Source organism: Ruditapes philippinarum, unplaced genomic scaffold (assembly GCF_026571515.1).
Source record: "Ruditapes philippinarum isolate M1 unplaced genomic scaffold, ASM2657151v2 ctg4228_1_1_1_1, whole genome shotgun sequence".
Lineage (NCBI taxonomy): Eukaryota > Metazoa > Mollusca > Bivalvia > Venerida > Veneridae > Ruditapes > Ruditapes philippinarum.
In genome coordinates, this window is record NW_026863670.1 from 26093 (window position 1) to 47294 (window position 21202).

Genomic DNA, 21202 nt, shown 5'->3' on the forward strand with positions numbered 1-21202 from the left:
CTACAAATGGAAAAAAACTATATAATGGCCGTCTTGTTCGTTCGCCCTTGTGTCTGCGTGTCTGTATGACTGGCCGCTTCCCGTCTTTTACACACTCATGTACGGTGATAACTGAAAAATATTGAAGGAAGTTGATGAAAATTTCACACAATGATAGAGTTAAGTCGAAATTTTACATGTTAAAATGGCGAGGGCGCGCGGGGCGAAAACACGCTCATCAGCGGGGTATGGGGCAAAACGTCGGGATCTAATTGTAATATTAATTAATTATTTGTAATATTAATTAATTAATTAATTAATTGTAATTATATATTGTTATGGGCCGCGAAGAGAAATGTTTATCGTAATAGGGCGCTAATTAGAGTGCTGTTGTTCGCGCCTCCGGCAAATAATTCTTCAAAATCACGACTTTTGCTCCGCGCCCTTGTTTATTAGCGCCCGCCGTTTTAGTAGTTAAAATCTCGACTTTTCGCACCGCGCTCCCGCTAATTAGTCATTAGTGGGGCACGCATCACCACAATAACGTTCTTTTTTTTTTTTACCTTTTTTGTTCTTTTTCTCATATAAGAGCTATTTTATTCTAAGATAAATTAATATATTTTATTGCCGTATTTTTGTACCACTGAACCGGCTTACGAGGATTTACTGTAACATACAAGCGCGTTAAAAACGTTAAAACTATAGACGAAATTATACTTATCTATCAAAAAGTCAATTAAAGCTACTCAATCTTCCTATTAGAGATATATAACATATACTGTGTGTCAAACTACTTTCAAATTGTCTGTGCATTCTATTACAGTACTATACCAAGATATGTACCGTATAACTGGTTATTTCTGCTGATAGCTAACTTCTGCGATATTTTGCTGGTCCCCTCCGACCGCAAAAATTAAATTCGCAAATATTTCGTAGTTTTATTTGTTATTTATCCCGTTTGTCACCTCAATTTAACTGTTAAATTAATCAATACACACAGCTGGTACCCTTTTGCTCTAGATAGAGAAAATCGTTAAAGAAGTGTGAGATGTAATTCATATATGTATAGTCAATTTAACACAAAATATTTTACATGTAGTTTATCGAGTAATAAGTTTAGCAAGTTCGTGTTTGTAGGCTGTAAACTATCATTTTCGGTAGCTCTGCTAAAATACGAAAATGATTGCCGGATCCAAATTGTCCATTATCAGAAAGTTTGGCAGCTCGTGAAATAAATAATTGTAACACAATTGTTAAGGAATTAGGGTGATTCCGCTTTGTCATCCATGTTTTTTTTTAAAGTGAGAGTAGGCCAACATTTATATAACAACAAAGCTCACAATGTAAAATTATGAACGATTAGCAATTTCACTTTTAAGGACTTTTTATAAACAAAAATAAAATGATTATAATAAGAAAATTTACATTGACTGTGCTAGATTTCTGAAGACAAAGTACAATCTGTTGCAAAGTTTAAGTACATTTCATGAATGGCAAAATCCAGTTTAAAATCAGTTTTAGTGCAGACAAATGCTATTTTCTGCAGCAAATACAAAACACTTTTCAAAACATAATTCGATTTGATAATGTTATCATTGATAAGATAATTGTGCGAGTTCATTAGTGTGATAGAAAATATGACTTCACAGTCATAGGATCGGAAACTTATCAAATTTCAAAATGATTTTGTTTTTAATGAGCATTTAACATAAGTCACAAGACAAAGACGAAAGTTGGATTAAAGATCAGATACTATTTGTAAAAAGTTTGTAAACATATTTTTTTTACTTTTAGTAACTATTTATGTTTATGTAATTTTATTGTATGTTTGATTGCAACACACATTATTTTCTATGGGAATTCATTTACATATTCAAACATGATGGATAAATCTGTTTTTAAGAGAAAAATATTATTCTTATTTGGAGTTTCAGTTTTAGGTTTTCTTATCTTTCTCGGGCGGATAGTCAAATATTTAGCATCCGAATATATTTACTGTACTCACAATTATAATGCAGACGAGTTATGCGCAGAATGTATCAACAAAAGGCCTTGTAACACCGCACTTTGGGGTCAAACGCACTTTGGGGTCCGACCCCAAAGTGCGTTACGTACTTTGGGGTCCGACCCCAGAGTGCGTTACGCACTTTGGGGTCCAATTTCGACCCCAAAGTGCGTTAAACAGGTACATATGCATTTTTTAACATCAGGCAAACGACCGCACTTTGGGGTCATAGAAAATTAATGCTCATTATGTTTTAAATAATATATAGTAGTTAAAGTGAATGGTTAACAAACATCAAGGTATTAAATAGGCGCAAAACATGTGTCCTGGATTATAGTAGAATCAATAGGGATTAAAATGGTCTTGATTAGTAAGTGAAGAACTTTCAACAAATAAATCACTTAATAAAGAATTTGTATCAATTATTAAGCTTAAAATATTTCATTTTCTCAAATTGTCCATTTATTTTCAAAGAATGTACACCGTTCATTAACTCCTTTGATTTTAGATAAATGGGTTATTTTCCCGTTTTTTTATTTACACATTTTATAGAAATACAATAGTCTTAGCATAGACAAAGGAATAAATTCTGGGCAATCTTAGTAAGACATTTCAGTAAAACAAGTGCCTGAAAATATGTTGAAAGAGCCTTTATTTAGCTAAATGTGACATATAATAAACTTGACTAGGTGTAGATGCGACTTTAAATAGTAGTCCGTACAGGCAGTACTAAAAATATCAACTATTTAAGTAGTCGCATATTAAGAGCGGAGCTTCAGAATGATGTAAAATTCGCACTGGGGGTATAGAGGGGATTGTGGGGTTTCGGTCCCCCCCCCCCCCGAGGGTTAAAAATAACTTTTTAAATGCCTATTATGCTTTTATTTGTTTTTCTAAAAAGCTTTTTTATTCTGATGTTTTTCTATATAATCCAAAAAAATACACATTGGTCAATTACCTGAACTGTTGCATTTTTGGCAATGATGAGTACAGTTATAGTAAATTAGTATTTTATATGGAAGTAAAATACTACATTGTTTTGTCTACTTTTATGACAAATAATTTCACATTGATCGCTACTTTATTCAGGTAAACAAGCATCTTACATTTCTCTGATACCATTGTTTTAACATATAATATATTCATGTTTGCTCTTTCTAAAGAAGTATGAAAGATTATCCATTAAAAAAAAGCCTCTGGCGGACGGTTGTTACGGAGCTTACAAAAACCTTAAAGTTTGTTGATAAGCTTAATAATGTATTTGTAAAAATCACTTTTTACAGTCCGATCGAAAAACTTATGTTCACCAGAACATTGCAATAGAGTAAATTTATAGTTCTTTGGAAAAATATTAACTGCATTTTGTTTCATTTCCAACATATTTAAAAATGGGGCTCAATATGGCACAAAATTATCAAGTAAATGACTGACCAGAACGGGACATTTTTCGCAGCATTGTTAATTTTAAGAATACAAATTTCTGTAAATTACAGTACCCCATTGCAAATGCCATTTGCAAATGCCAACATTTTCATTTTGGAGGTATCAAAAAAAATAACAACACTTATAGTATATATAATAGTCCGCGTAAACCCAAAGAAAGGTTCTGCCTATTGTCTCGATGTAGTTAACATTTTACACAAGGTGTCTGAAAATCATTAAAGGGTTTTGGAGTTCAGGAGCGGACATGAACCCTAAGTCTTAATTCTTTGACCTGTAGGTTGATCCCCGACCTTGAGCCGGCACACCTGGCATATAAGTTCTGCACATTATCTGGATGTGCTGAAAAATTGACCCAATTTTTCATAAAAATCCTTCAAAGCTTTAAGCATTTTTTTTCTAAATCAGTGGAATATAAGGACCTTTAAATAAAATACATATAATTTAAAAATGGGCCGAAAAGGGTCTGCCGTAACCAGACTTGACCAGCCGAAAACGACTGCGCCGATTCCAAAAATGGGCCGAAATGTTGACCAAACCACTGTGCTAGTTTTATACTCAACTATAGGCTGTTATGAGATGTGAAGGCTGTTTTGATTGGCTAAAATATGTACGAAAAACAAAAATTAGATATGTACAAAAAACTAAAATAAGCTATGAATGCAAAACTAAAAATAAAAAAAATGTATGCCAAACTAACAAACAATATGTATGCAAAACTAAAAAAAAAAAATGCAAATGTCATTTTATGCCACCGTAATTTTGTTATATGAACACAATTTTTAGATATTTCAAGTGGTAAAATTTATGAAACTTTTTATCACTTAAGCATCATCAAAGTATTGACCGCCATTTTGAAATCCACCTCAAATATTTCAATGTCGCAGATCGAAAAATAAGTCAGTACTCAGTATTTAAGCAGAACTCAGATGACACCTTTAGACCTCTGGAACCCAAAGTGCGTTGATATGTAGCATATTAACGCACTTTGGGGTCAATTTCTCGATTTTGACCCCAAAGTGTGTTGGACCCCAAAGTGCGGTGCGAAGTTTAACGCACTTTGGGGTCGGACCCCAAAGTGCGTTTGACCCCAAAGTGCGGTGTTACAAGGCCTCACACTCCCATTCCGGGTAAAATACCACAACACATTCATCAAATCTTTTTCTATGAAACAAGCAGTCATCTACCAGATAAACTTGTAAAAGCTAAAAATAGTTGGATACAGTACCATCCGAACTACACGTACACTTTATGGAACAAAACTTCTATAAAAAGTCTTTTAGAAAGAGAGTATCCGTTCCTAAGGAAACTTTACGACAGTTATGGGAACTGGGTCAGACGAGCTGACGTTGCACGTTATCTCGTGCTTTATCATTATGGAGGCTGGTATGTGGACATGGACGTTGCTTGCCGTCGAAGGTGAATGGGTTTGATCCTTTATTTTATATTGCAAGTTTATTATGGAAAGTAACAATTTTCACTTTATATAAACATTGTATGGTTAGTTCTTACTTTAATCGAATTATGTAATAGATATTTTTTTTTCAAATAGGGTTCAATACGGAAACATTGTTCAGTATAATATATTCTTTAATTCATTTTAACTAATAGAAAAACTTAAAGAATATTTTCTTGAAAAATTAATTCTTGATTTTTGTCTGTTTGCTGTTATATTTAGATTTTTCAATATTTTAGCCATTGGTTCTAGGTACATGCATAATAAAACAATTAGTGTGTTCATTTCTCTTTGCATGTGTCACACATAATTATCCGAGCTCATTTTTTTCAAAGATTGTACCTATGTAAAATGATTTATAATATCTCATAATATTATCAAGTTAGAAACAAATTACCGGTGTGTTTTAAATAAATAATGATATGCCATAGGGAAAAAATATAGGTAAATGTATGCATGATAGAAATGACTGTTGCCTATTAACTTAATTTTCTGCATTATGTTTTGACTTGGTTTTAAAACCACATTTACTTTTAAGGTTGTTGTGGTAGGGAAGGTCTACCAAACGGTGTGTCAATGATACCTTAAATATAGAAATACTTACTTTGTAGTGTCATGGTCTATTTCTTTATATGGCACCACAAATATGGGAAATTTATTAATTTAATTGTCTAAGTTGCACGAACGTGTTTCTCCACTGAGTTTAAATGGATATGATATCATTTAAGAGGCTGATGGGATAGCTCTTGTAACGCAAAGACAAACTCATATCAATTAAAAAAAAAACTATCAGGGTGACATCGACATGCACCTCGCAACTCAAAATGTCTCCTTGTCATGCTATTTATGTACATGTATTTAACGTACACTTAAACCCCAGTCACACTAGTGCTTACGACTACTTGCGACCACCGGCGACTTGTAAAACTGACGATCATTAGCGATTGTCTGCGACTAAAACCATTTTTGCACAAATAAATTTACTTTTGCTAGTATCGTAAGACAAATCATCATTGACAATCGCACGACAGCTCATAAGTAAACGTACGATGGTCTCAAGATTGCCTGGAATTACTTACGACTACCCGTGACATAACATGCGATCACCTACAACTTGTCGTACGACCATCACACGATTACTAAAGACTACTTAAGATTATCAGTGACTAGTGGAAATTTGTAAAGACTGTCGTAAGATTGTCGCAATTCCGAACGACCATCGTGCGACAGCCTTAAGACCTTATAATATCACTAGCAACCTGTTTGATCGCAAGGAGATTTTTGTGCAAGCTCAAAAACCTCTCTACGACTGAAATTGGTCGTGGGACCTAAATAAGATAACCTGCGATTGTCAAAGATCACCGATGACCGTCGTAAGACGTTTTTAAGATTGTCTGCGACCAGAGGTCACTGGTGATCGTCAACTGGTCTTCACTGGTCGTAAGCTCTAATGTTACTGGGGGTTTACTGGTCATCTATATATGTAAATTTTAATAGGGTTATAATTGTATCTTACAGTGTGAGAACTTTAGAACAAGAGGCACAGGAACTCAATAAAACTGCAATTCTCCGGTTAACCGAGCCAGTTGGATTTTCTAACGATTTTATTGGGATTTCTGAACGTCATCCATTTTTATTTTCCGTCCTGACGTCACTCCACATGTCCAATAGATGGTTTATTTTTCCATACGCCAATACCATGTTTTCTACAGGTAGGAACGTTAACGCTTTCTTATTTATCTAATATGTCAAAGACAAAATTAAACTCAAAGAAACTAACCAATCTCCTAATCTTTCTCTGGTATGTGTTTTATGAATGTCAAAAATTGGAATTTGAGAATTTTTCGAAATTAAGATTATGAAATGAAACTGTGGTGACATGTTCTGTCGTAGAAATGTACTTTTCATCCTTAAAAAGGTGATTTTTTATCCAATGAAGTGTTTTCATTCAGCAATGACTGATGCGACAAACTCTGTGGTTAAATCGGTGATTATTTTATTACGGTGAACTCAGCTTATAATAATTATCAAAATTGACTGAATACACCGTTCTTACATTAAATTAAATTTGATGTAAAACCTTCTGTTTCCTGACCCAAATAGTTAAAATGATGTTAAAATAAAGAATATTTAACGCAGATGCCAATTGTTAAATACATGTTGGTCTATATCAACATTTTGATGTTTTTCATTAACAGGACCAACGTTCCTATGGGGACGGTACCTAAACTACCGGGACCAGAATCAATTCTACATCATAAATAACTCGTCCTACAGCAACTATCTCGTGTTAATGCACAATTCATCATGGCATAGTTGGACGGAATTATTGTATGGTACCTGTTTCGGGACACGCGCATGCTCCTTGTCGTGATGACGTCATTAGCGTTCTTATTATGCGTGACGCTGTTTTTGTGTAAATATAGTGGTGTTTGCTCACTGACAAGTATACTAGATATAGAATTGCTCACTGACAAGTATACTGGATATAGAAAGCGTTCAGTATAAGTTGAAGAAATTTATTTGAAAATATCAGCTCTATGTTGTAAAGCAGAAAATCGATTTTAAAACACATTTCGTTTTGTCAATAAAAGCAGTAGAGAAGTAGAATAAATGTCTTACTGTAACAATAAATCTGCTTTCCTTAATAATATCTGTCATATGTTACGGTTTAGTTCGAAATACCTGTTCCATGGGTACCCCGCCCATTGGGCGGTAACGAGGCTTGCCGAAATAACTATTGGATCAATGTCTTCGCACAACCTTCAAACCAAGACCAGTTGAAACCCGTACATTCCCGAATTAAAACAATACTAGTATTACAATTCTTTCTTATCCATGACAGTTCGTGATCAACAGATGTAAGAAATTCACATATTTTAAAATATTTTAAAAGTAAAGTTATGCCAATCCGTGACAGTACGCCCACGTATTTTTACACTAGATCACAAATGACACAGGTTCTACGAAGGCTTATTGTATGTTTGATTGCAACACACATTATTTTCTATGGGAATTCATTTACATATTCAAACATGATGGATAAATCTGTTTTTAAGAGAAAAATATTATTCTTGTTTGGAGTTTCAGTTTTAGGTTTTCTTATCTTTCTCGGGCGGATAGTCAAATATTTAGCATCCGAATATATTTACTGTACTCACAATTATAATACAGACGAGTTATGCGCAGAATGTATCAACAAAAGGCCTCACACTCCCATTCCGGGTAAAATACCACAACACATTCATCAAATCTTTTTCTATGAAACAAGCAGTCATCTACCAGATAAACTTGTAAAAGCTAAAAATAGTTGGATACAGTACCATCCGAACTACACGTACACTTTATGGAACAAAACTTCTATAAAAAGTCTTTTAGAAAGAGAGTATCCGTTCCTAAGGAAACTTTACGACAGTAGAGTAAATAGGGTTCTATACGGAAACATTGTTCAGTATAATATATTCTTTAATTCATTTTAACTAATAGAAAAACTTAAAGAATATTTTCTTGAAAAATTAATTCTTGATTTTTGTCTGTTTGCTGTTATATTTAGATTTTTCAATATTTTAGCCATTGGTTCTAGGTACATGCATAATAAAACGATTAGTGTGTTCATTTCTCTTTGCATGTATCACACATAATTATCCGAGCTCATTTTTTTCAAAGATTGTAACTATGTAAAATGATTTATAATATCTCATAAAATTATCAAGTTAGAAACAAATTACCGGTGTGTTTTAAATAAATAATGATATGTCATAGGGAAAAAATATAGGTAAATGTATGCATGATAGAAATGACTGTTGCCTATTAACTTAATTTTCTGCATTATGTTTTGACTTGGTTTTAAAACTACATTTACTTTTAAGGTTGTTGTGGTAGGGAAGGTCTACCAAACGGTGTGTCAATGATACCTTAAATATAGAAATACTTACTTTGTAGTGTCATGGTCTATTTCTTTATATGGCACCACAAATATGGGATCACTGGTGATCGTGAACTGGTCTTCACTGGTCGTAAGCTCTAATGTTACTGGGGGTTTACTGGTCATCTATATATGTAAATTTTAATAGGGTTATAATTTTATCTTACAGTGTGAGAACTTTAGAACAAGAGGCACAGGAACTCAATAAAACTGCAATTCTCAGGTTAACCGAGCCAGTTGGATTTTCTAACGATTTTATTGGGATTTCTGAACGTCATCCATTTTTATTTTCCGTCCTGACGTCACTCCACATGTCAAATAGATGGTTTATTTTTCCATACGCCAATACCATGTTTTCTACAGGTAGTAACGTTAACGCTTTCTTATTTATCTAATATGTCAAAGACAATATTAAACTCAAAGAAACTTACCAATCTCCCAATCTTTCTCTGGTATGTGTTTTATGAATGTCAAAAATTGGAATTTGAGAATTTTTCGAAATTAAGATTATGAAATGAAACTGTGGTGACATGTTCTGTCGTAGAAATGTACTTTTCATCCATAAAAAGGTGATTTTTTATCCAATAAAGTGTTTTCATTCAGCAATGACTGATGCGACAAACTCTGTGGTTAAATCGGTGATTATTTTATTACGGTGAACTCAGCTTATAATAATTATCAAAATTGACTGAATACACCGTTCTTACATTAAATTAAATTTGATGTAAAACCTTCTGTTTCCTGACCCAAATAGTTAAAATGATGTTAAAATAAAGAATATTTAACGCAGATGCCAATTGTTAAATACATGTTGGTCTATATCAACATTTTGATGTTTTTCATTAACAGGACCAACGTTCCTATGGGGACGGTACCTAAACTACCGGGACCAGAATCAATTCTACATCATAAATAACTCGTCCTACAGCAACTATCTCGTGTTAATGCACAATTCATCATGGCATAGTTGGGACGGAATTATTGTATGGTACCTGTTTCGGGACACGCGCATGCTCCTTGTCGTGATGACGTCATTAGCGTTCTTATTATGCGTGACGCTGTTTTTGTGTAAATATAGTGGTGTTTGCTCACTGACAAGTATACTAGATATAGAATTGCTCACTGACAAGTATACTAGATATAGAAAACGTTCAGTATAAGTTGAAGCAATTTATTTGAAAATATCAGCTCTATGTTGTAAAGCAGAAAATCGATTTTAAAACACATTTCGTTTTGTCAATAAAAGCAGTAGAGAAGTAGAATAAATGTCTTACTGTAACAATAAATCTGCTTTCCTTAATAATATCTGTCATATGTTACGGTTTAGTTCGAAATACCTGTTCCATGGGTACCCCGCCCATTGGGCGGTAAAGAGGCTTGCCGATATAACTATTGGATCAACGTCTTCGCACAACCTTCAAACCAAGACCAGTTGAAACCCGTACATTCCCGAATTAAAACAATATTACAATTCTTTCTTATCCATTACAGTTCGTGATCAACAGATGTAAGAAATTCACATGTTTTAAAATATTTTAAAAGTAAAGTTATGCCAATCCGTTACAGTACGCCCACGTATTTTTACACTAGATCACAAATGACACAGGTTCTACGAAGGCTTCGCATGCATTGTAGCAAACTAAATCATCACCTTTTTATTCGTAATATAGTCCAATCTCCCTTTTGTCATTGTGAAAACCTGAAAACTATTATCATTATCTTCTCGAATTTCACTTTTACAGTTGCCACCGTATTTACCTTCTTACAAAAGTGCGTCAAATTACTCAAAATGTCTTTCTCCATACTCTCCTGTTCGGGGAAGCTTCTCTTTCTCAGTCTGGTAATGCGGAGTTATTTCTGGCCGTCCAAAAATAGTTTGAAAGTGGGAGGTTTGCTTGACAACTTAATATCGCATAGTAGAACCTACGCTTTAACTAAAACATAGGTACACACTTATAATTTATAGTTAATTATTGTCTATATTCTGACATTTATATTATGAATTACTAATGTTTTTTCAAAACTATTTTATTATCAACATTCACACATGATTGTTTCATGGTTTGTTATCACACATGAAACTTTGTTTATGGTATTGCATATTTTCCATCATCGACCAATAACATTAAATGTCCTTTTTATTTGCAAATAAAATGTTGAAACCATTGATGCAACTATTTCACATGTAAGGTGCATTACAAAATGATGCAGTCGTGTATTCTCATTCTTTTGTTGGTTCTGCTCAAGTTCCAGGAGTGAAGCTGAAAAATCGCTATATGACCTGTATTTGTGAGACGTTTTAATGTCTAAAAACTAATTAGTACTTTGATTGTCCGAATTAGAAGTTATAAAAAACTTATCAGGTAAATTTTAAGTTTTATATGTATTTTTTAGAAGGTACTAAGTTCAAATTAAACCTTACTAGGCTTAAAAATAAAAATGATTTAAACAAGTTTATATGAACATTAAGATTGTGCTACCTAAACAATTTTATAAATGGTTGCCAGTATAAATGATTTTCGATCATGCGACCACATACATGCACAGAGGGCGTGCGATCATATACACGAATCACAGGAATCCCCTTCTTATATTAGAAAGGGACAAAGAGTTGTCCTCCCTTTATTTAAAGGGTAGATGTGAAAGACATATAGCGATTCCTTATTAATAAGTAGGCTTATTTTCACAGTCATGTTTAGAATCGGTTTATATACAAGCAATGCAAACCATGCAAGCAGGGTATCAGTTTACGTCTTCTTGGACATTTTTAGTTTAACGTTGTTTCTTCTTTTATTTCTATGTATATAGCAAACTTATTTAAATCTTGTATAAAAAAACGACCGTTTCAAACAAATTTTATATGCACTAAATATGAGAGATCTATGGTGTCTGATTTGTGCCCTTCGTGTTTTCGTCACGCGACCCGCCATGCGAAAAGTCGAGAGTCAACAAGTTGAAATGGCGGGGACGCGGAGAGAAAACACGCTTATGAGCGGAAGGGAGGGCGGGGGAGGGGGGCTAATTAGCGTGTTTATATCTTCATGTCTATGTAACTGTATCTTGTATCATAGTTTGGAGACCTTTCTGTTGAAAATGTGCCAGGGTTAAATCGTCTACATATACATGTACAGTGCGTTAACTGGAGTGCGGGTATTAGTTACCCGCACTCCAGAGCATCCCCATTGATTGGCTTATTTTTGCTGGGGTTTACATATTGTGACCACAGAGAAAGGAAAGCGACAGAAATGTCATATTCAGATGTTCGTTCATTGGTTCATTTTTGCCGGGGTTTCATATTGTCACAACAGGGATCGTGCTTTTGTGTTTGACTATGATACAAAAGAGAAAGAACACTAAAACACTTGGCAATCTGATTAATACTCGGGGGCTACGCCCCCTTGTACAAATCAGATAGCCTCGTGTTTCGGTGCTCTTTCTATTACATATGCCTTTTAACAGACACCTGTTACGTTTTTTCAAGATAGAAAAGTTTTCGATGCCAAAAGTGCATGCAGATGCATGTTTTAATGACACAAAGTAAGCGTATTTTCAAATCAGTCGGAGTCCAACAATTCAATGTCACATTTAATTTTCTTTAAAACATATCGAATAACCCTACGTCTATGAACTCAACAGTGAGTGACATAACAAATTACCTACATAAGGAAATTTGGCATTGCGAATCTTGTTTGTACTATACGTGTTTTGACAATAAAAAGCTTTTTCGATGCAACTTCCGCATTAATATTTTTTCTGTCATCTGAATATTTTTACAAATGAGACTCGCCATCACAAAACAAACATAATGCAAGGAAAATTAAATAAGACTTGATCTTCCGTTCAAATACTTTATTTTGTAATGTTTTTAAATATAAAAGTGTTTGATTTGTAAATGTATATAATTATTTATTTGTATATATTCGGGAAATAAATGTGTTTAAATCATTTAATATTTACAAAAATTATCTGTCAATTTTTTATTTAGAATAACCATTTAAAGGATTAAATACTAATATCTAAATACCTAAATATTGATGTTACAGTAATGAATTTGAATATATGTTGGGATAAAGTGTATTTTTTTATGCAAGGCTTGAAATAGAATAGTGATTATTTCCCCTCCCGGTGCCTACCCACATCAGTCACTGCTTCTCACAGATATAGATTGCACAAAAAAGAACATATTTTTCTTAAATAATCATATTTTTTTTGCAATCTGAGAAGTATATTGAATAAGACTTTAAAATGTCTATTTATATAAAAAAATCTATACCCGATCCAAGCTGGTGCAGGAGGGGATGCAAAGATACTTTCAAAGTTGCCTGAAATGATATACGTAAGTTGGAATACAGCTGTTACTTTCCATAAAGCGCATTATACTCCATCTTTTATTGTTATTTTTCAAAAGCCTTTTACTGGTGATATACATTTATAGTCTCCTAAAACTTACTTATGGTCCAATTACCGAAACCATCTTTTTCTGCTGTTGCATACTAGCAATAAGTACAGATATGATAAAACATGATGTCAAAATAACACCTTTTTTACATTTTGTTGCTTTAATGACATATTTATTAATTAATCCCTAATTTCCTAAGGTAACCAGTATATAACATGCTCTTGAACCATGATAAATATAAACTCCATAGAACTCAATTCCAAATATATAAAGATTTACTTGTCTCTGAAGCATAATATGACTTTAAATAATCCAATGATCTACAATTTTCAGTATGTATGAATAACTTTATGCTTCTCTCGGGATTGATTATCTTAATAGTGTTGTTATTAATATATTTTCTAAGATTTAACAGTTTTATACATGCTATGTCTCAAAGCATGTGTATACATGTATTATTTATCTCCATCATTAATTTAATTTGATTCAATGAATTCGATAATTCAACCAAACTTTGCAAACTTTCTTGAATCCTTACTGGTAAGGTCCGGTTACACAGAGTTTGCGGCTGCGATGCGATCGAGTTGCGATCGTCAAAAAGCAACAATGGCAACAAAGTTGCAAATGTCGCCGAGAGGGTTCAATGGAAGTGCCGACAAGTTGCAAGACAAAATCAGTCCCCGCCAGTCTTTTGACTTTTAGCCGATAAGAAGGCGACTTAACGCCGTAGATGCGGTGAATTCTTTGCGAACTTGCTGCAACTTATCGGCTATTAGTCGGCAATGACAGACCACAGTTCTGAGCATGCGCAGACCAATCCTTCTGCATTCAGTAGCTCCGCCTCTATTTATCAATTTTAACAGGTTCAATTTACCTCGGTTCCTTCAGCAGTTAACATCAAAATGGTCCGAAGAGGTGGCAAAGCAAAGAAAAAAAAAACAACTCAAAATCCTGAAATACAATAGACAATGGGCTTAACCAATGAAGTATGTTTTGAAAAAAAATGTCATGACGAGCCTGGTGATTCAGACAAACATAGTGTCAAGTCTGTTGGAGAAACCCAATGCCGAAAACATGATGATGTAGATGTTGCCATCCCCACAACTGGCAGTTAAATGACTGATTTCTACATTTTACAACATAATATCGCCGATAAGTCGCTGATCTGAAAGAAACGACGGATCGCCTTTCATTCGCTGCCTAGTCGCAGAATATAATTAACAAATCGCTGACCGATCGCCGTCTCTGCGACGAATTATTGCTGACGAATCGCAGAGCAATCACAGACTAGTTGCAGAACCTATGGTCGACCGCTCGGCGATCATATTTGTATTCCATATATGTGCATACATTTGTTTCAACTGAAACGTCACTCGCCGACAAATCAGTCGCAATGAAGTCGCATCGCAGTCCCCTGTGTAACCGTAGCTACTATACTACCTATGACCCAAGACATTTAACGATGTCAATCATGGTGTCGATTTGCTTGACACTGCTTAATAGGTTGAGCATTGCATCATAACAGGTAAAGATACCAAATTATATTTCACTTACGTTCTTAGGTAGTAAAGACTACAAAGTTTCCATCAAGTTATTTGTATAATTTGGCTGGGGGATATCGATTTTACTTTTACAGTTTACTTTTTTAAATAAATATTATTAGGACATATTGATATGTCTTTCATTTTATTTAATAGGGATCATTACTACGGTGCTTAACGGATATTAGACAGACGGTTCCATTTTGTCGGTGGCTGTATGTTATGATAGACCGCTTGTTGGCGGAAGATTCATTCTGCTTTTGAACCTTTTTGGCATATTCTATCATAACTGTATGTAGCCGATGGCGGTGCATCCACGAAACATACACTTAAATTCGTATCGGTATTTCGCCAAACCTTAAATAAATAGTGAACACTAAATTTGCCTTCTTATTTTTGTGTTGGGGTACTATACAGTTCAATCGCTTTAGATTTAACTCTTTATTCCATCCAAAAACATATTTCATAACGGGCTCATTGTTGGTTCAAAATTGATTAGTTATCTTAAGAGCAACTATATAAGAAACTGAGCGGCGTGGTAGCGGTCTCTTTCGGATAATTACTTCGAAGAAGGTAGTATGTAAATTTTAAATTATTTCAACCTAAATTTTATCTAGTTTTACTCAAAAATAACCACACCCTGCCATCCTCCCTATACACATATGATATTTGCTGTCGAGAGTTTATTGTAATTTTCAGGGAGCTTTTCATCGTGGCAGGAAACAGAATTCTTGTCTTTGAAGAGGTTAAAACTAATAAAGACATTGTTGAGCATCAGCTTCCGTTAACGGCGCAGACGTTGATATGACATGTAGTGAAGTTCATTTTTCATTTATATGGAACATAAATCTGCAATTAATATGACTTGAAGCATGATTTTCATTTCCCTAAATTATAATATCAAATACTTGAATTTACGTAAGGCATATTCTATCATAACAGTATGTGGCCGATGTCGGAACACACATGAAACATATACTTAAATTTGTATCTATATTTTTTTCACCAGCCATTGACAAAATTTCACCCAACTTTAAATAAATAGTGAAAACAAAATGTTTCTTTTTGTTCTTGTGTTGGAATAAATACTTACATTTTATTGTTTTATTTTTGTACCGCTTTACCGACACACGAGGTTTTACTGTATCATACAAGCGAATGTATAGACGAAATTTTACCTATGTAATAGTATCAAAAAGGCACTCAATCGTTTTATAACTTAATGGTGATAACATTTTTGTGTCAAATAACTTTCAACGTGATCAAGGTAAATGTAAATATCTACACACGTATATCTATATTTATATAATCATACATTTTGAATGAAAATAGTTTTAAATTTTACTGTAACATCTCTTAATAACATTATTTAGGTTAAAATATGTAGTTATAAATAATTGATTTTTTTATAATGTTATCATTGATAAGATAATTGTGTGAGTTAGTGTTTATTTGTGTTTCCTATGGAATTCATTTACATATTCAAAAGAAATGGATAAAGCTGTTTTGAAGAGAAAAATATTATTCTTGTTATTATTCTTGTTTGGAGTTTTAGTTTTTGCTTTTCTTATCTTTCTCGGGCGGATAGCCGAATATTTAGCATCCGAATATATTTACTGTACTAACAATTATAATGCAAACGAGTCGTGCGCAGAATGTATCAAAAAAGCCTCAAATTCCCATACCGGGTAAAATACCACAACACATTCATCAAATCTTTTTCTATGAAACAAGTAGTCAACTACCAGATAAACTTGTTAAAGCCAAAAATAGTTGGATACAGTACCATCCGAACTACACGTACACTTTATGGAACAAAACTTCTATAAATAGCCTTTTACAGAGAGAGTATCCGTTCCTAAAGACACTTTACGACAGTTATGGACACTGGGTCAGACGAGCTGACGTTGCACGTTATCTCGTGCTCTACCATTATGGAGGCTGGTATGTGGACATGGACGTTGCTTGCTGTCGAAGGTGGGTGGGTTCGATTCTTTATTTTATATTGCAAGTCTATTTTTTTTTAAAAAGTAACAATTTTAAGATGAAATTTACATTCTATGATAAGTGTTTACTTTAATCGAATTCGTTACTATTTTACATTATAGACATTTAAAAAAGGGTTGTATACGGAATCATTATTAAAAGTAATGTATTCTTTAATTCATGTTTACTCATTGAATCACTTTAAGAATATTTTATTTCGTTTGGTCTGTTGAAAAATAAATTCTTGTTTTTGTCTGTTTGCTGTGATATTTAGAATTTATAATAGTTTAGCTATAATAAAACATGTAATGTGCTCATTTCTCTTGCCATGTATCACACATAATTATTCATACGAGCTCATTTATTTCATAGATTGTGTGTAAAATTGACATTACGCCGCCTGTCAATTAAGCTGGCAGGGGTATTACAGATAAGCCAATCGGCGATCGTTATCAGTTTCACGCTAAGATGTGTTAGAAGTTCGCCATTTTCCTTAGACAAGCTATTTGTATAAGACAATCGTGCAGCAGTATTTATATTGAAATTATTTTGATTTTTTTGGTCAATTTAAAGCTATTAAAGCGGTAGATCTGAGTTATAAAATATCCTGACATATTGACAGATGGAGCCAGTTAGTTCATTTTACAAAAACAAAAAAACATCAGTAACTTTCTATAGGATATGAAGATAATAAGTTATATAGCAGGAACGAAAGTTGAAACTGGCTATACCAAATTGCATTAAACAAAGAAAAAGTTTAAACAACTTCATTACAATTATGTCTATTCATAATAACATAACATATTATAAGGTCAAAATATTCAGATGATATGACATTTATTTTTGTTCGTTTACAACATTATGGCAATAAAATGCTGCAGTAGAAAAAAGGACTTGAAGATGAAATGAGATAATATGCAATGAATATTTTAGGAGAAATTATCCTACCTAAATATTACTATTACAACCCAAATGAATTTAGATTTAACATTAAAATACATTTCATGCTTCAATAACATCATATCTGATCACGGTTTTAATTTAAAGCCGAGGTTTGGTATATGCGAAACTTATTTTGAAGCGAATAATATTGCGTTTTCTCACGAAAATATCTAATGTACAAATATACATATAATCATATATCCTACAACAAAGTTAAGCAAGGGCAATTTTCTCATTTAATTTTGACAATTTATGCACAAATGCCTCGTTGCATATAAGTGGTTTTGCACATAAAAGTTAACCAAAAAAAAAAAAAACATTCGTAAATGTTACTGTTTCATTGATATAATTTTACTTTTATATGTTCCGCTACATCAATTTTAACTATCTTTGAATTTGTAAACTAAAATTACATTTTGTTAGTAACAGCTTCTTTGTAGTCAGCGAGAAATATAACAAGATCTTTGCCAAACGTTTTATTCATCATTAATGGATGAATGCGGTTATTTGTTACTTTTTTAAATATCATAAAACATTGAACTATTCAATAAAAGCATTAAAATGTTATGTATACAAAATTGTATAAGGTAAATTTTTAGTCACTTAATCGGCGGTCGGTCTATTTACCACCAGACACCCAAAGATACCCCAAGACACCCTTAGACTACACCAGACCATCCATAGACTACCCCAGGACATCCCAAGACTACCCCAAGACACACATAGATTATCCCATGACTACCCAAAGACACCCCTAGACTATCCCAAGACACCACAAGACACTTTTACTGACATGTAAATACGGTCTTAATTTTACCTTGTTAACGGGAGGTAACTATGTGATTTCACATGTACACATTGAATTATCTCCATTCATTTATTTTTCCTGTATTTTTTTATGTAAGATCATAAATATATTCTTTTTTGTGCAAAATAGTTTACAGCAATGAAATCATGCCGAGGTTGCGGGGTTTTGGTGTAGTGCAAGTTTTATTATGCGACAATGTCATTTTATGAGTGACACATTTTTGATGCCTGATTATTAAATCGATCATTTTCTGTTTCATTATATTGATTTTTTTTCTATTTCATCTGCCCCACAGTTCACAATATCAAGATGGTCTTATTGTTTCAGTAAAGTTGATTTTAATCAAAATATTTTTTCTATTAAGAGCACATTAATATTGACCATACATGATTAACAATATTTGACAGTAGCAAGATGACACTTAAATAATCAGTAGTCGTATATAATAAAACTTTCCCAATTTACACCATAAATTAAAGTGTCTTGGGGTAGTCCTGGTACTAAAAATGGGTATATTTCTGCTCCAGAGTAGTATTGGGGTGTCTTGGGGGTAAATGAACCGACCCTTAATGGCATGACAGTTTCGCATAAACATCTGTGCAGTCTTTTGTCGACCGGGTCACGTGAATAAGTGGGCGGAGCAATCTCAACCCTGGCGTAATGTCAATTACCATGATTGACAATATCTCATATTATATGCAAGTAAGAAACTACTTTATGGTATTTACCAAATAGATAGTGATTTGTAAAAGGAAAATAGAAACACTTTAAATGTATATATACATGTAGTAATAACTGTTACATATTTACTTGGTTGGATGCGCAATAAAATATTATGTAATGGATTATATTTACTTGATTGGATGCGCAATAAAATATTTTGTACTGGATTATATTTACTTGATTGAATGCGCAATAAAATATTATGTACTGGATTATATTTACTTGATTGTATGCGCAATAAAATATATATTATGTACTGGATAATATTTACTTGATTGAATGCGCAATATAAAATATTATACTTCATTATTTTGTTTTGGCGTGGTTTGACTTTTAAGCTGTTGTGGCAGAGAAGGTCTCATGTGATGTGTACAAGTCACCTTAATTATAGATATACTAACTTTCCGGAGGAGTGTCATGTCCCATTTCTTTATATGACTCCACCAATACTGGAAAAAGAATCTATATTATATATGTAGTAATTATCTTTGTGGCAAGAAAGTGTAAGAACTTGTTGCCCAACCCATTTGAATTTTGATATATACTCATTATTTGTATGATATATTTGTAAACATGTATTAAATGCAATAAAATATATTTAAACTAAGAAAGTGTTTCACCACCGAGCTTTAATGAATATGCTATCCTTCAAGAGGCTGATAGGATAGCTTTTGTAACGCAAAGAGAAACTCATATTGGCTGAAAAAAAAACTGTCAGGGAAATCGACATGCACCACTGCTCAAGATGTCTCATTTCTATGATATATAGAGAGATAATATTTAATAGGTTTATAATTTTATCTTACAGTGTGAGATCTTTAGAACAAGTGGCACAAGTACTCAATAAAACTGCTATACTCAGGGTAACCGAGCCAGTTGGATTTTCTAACGATTTTATTGGGATCACTAAACGTCATCCATTTTTATTTTCCGTCCTCAAGTCACTTCACAAGTCCAACAGATGGTTTATTTTTCCATACGCCAATACTATGTTTTCTACAGGTAATATTGAACGTAAACGCTTTCTATTTTATCTAATATGTTAAAGACAAATGAGCCGCGTCACGACAAAACAAACATAATGGGTTTGCGACCAGCATGGATCCAGACCAGCCTGCGCATCCGCACTGTCTGATCAGGATCCATGCTGTTCGCTTACAGACCCTATTACAAGTAAAGAAACTGATAGCGAACAGCATGGATCAGACTGCGCGGTCACAAACCCATTATGTTGGTTTTGTCGTGACGCGTCTCAAATATAAAACTCAAACAAACTTATCAATCTTCCAATCTTTCTCTGGTTTGTGTTTAATGGATGTTAGAAATTGGAATTTGAAAATTTCTCAAAATCAAGATTATGAAATGAAATTGCGTTGACATGTTCTCTTTTACTTTTAATTCATAAAAATGTTCAAAATAATCGCACCAAAAGACATGTATTTCTTTATCACATGTTGCCCATTTTCTGTTTCGAGGGTCCATTTTGTTACATTTTGTGTCTTTAGGGTTTTAGTCTTAGTGGGGTTCCTTTATCGATATCGAAACTGACAGAATACACCGCACATTCACGAAGTTGAAAATGGTGTAATATATTAGATATAAAAAGAAGGCTTTTATTAACATTCTAATGATCTTTCTTTTCAGGACCAACGTTCCTATGGGGCCGGTACCTAAACTACCGGGATCAGAACCAATTCTACATCATTAATAACTCGTCTTACAGCAACTACCTCGTTTTAATGCACAATTCATCATGGCATAGTTGGGACGGCATTATTGTATGGTACCTGTTTCGGGACACGCGCAGGCTTCTTCTTGTGATGACGTCATTAGCGGTCTTATTATGCGTTACGCTGTTTTTGTGTAAATATAGAGGTGTTTGCTTAATAAGAAATAAAACTTACAAGTTTCGTGATCTAGATAACGTTCAGTATAAGTTCAACAAATCTATTTAAAAAAATATCAGCTCCATGCTATTTAGCAGAACATCGATTTTAA

At 33.4% G+C, this 21202-nt stretch overlaps 2 protein-coding genes across 2 annotated transcripts; both read left to right on the top strand.

The window, feature by feature from the left end:
- Positions 1 to 184: 184 nt before the first annotated feature.
- Positions 185 to 15553, top strand: LOC132722927 (uncharacterized). Its single transcript, XM_060707551.1, has 6 exons — positions 185 to 253; positions 4521 to 4843; positions 6399 to 6592; positions 7079 to 7100; positions 8975 to 9028; positions 15445 to 15553. The coding sequence occupies exons 1-6, from the start codon at positions 185 to 187 to the stop codon at positions 15551 to 15553; spliced, it is 771 nt and encodes a 256-aa protein (XP_060563534.1).
- A 729-nt stretch (positions 15554 to 16282) lies between these two features.
- On the top strand, positions 16283 to 21159 carry LOC132722928 (uncharacterized). Its single transcript, XM_060707552.1, has 3 exons — positions 16283 to 16722; positions 20013 to 20206; positions 20849 to 21159. Exons 1-3 carry the CDS (start codon positions 16379 to 16381, stop codon positions 21157 to 21159), a joined length of 849 nt encoding a protein of 282 aa, XP_060563535.1. The 5' UTR covers positions 16283 to 16378.
- Positions 21160 to 21202: the final 43 nt, after the last annotated feature.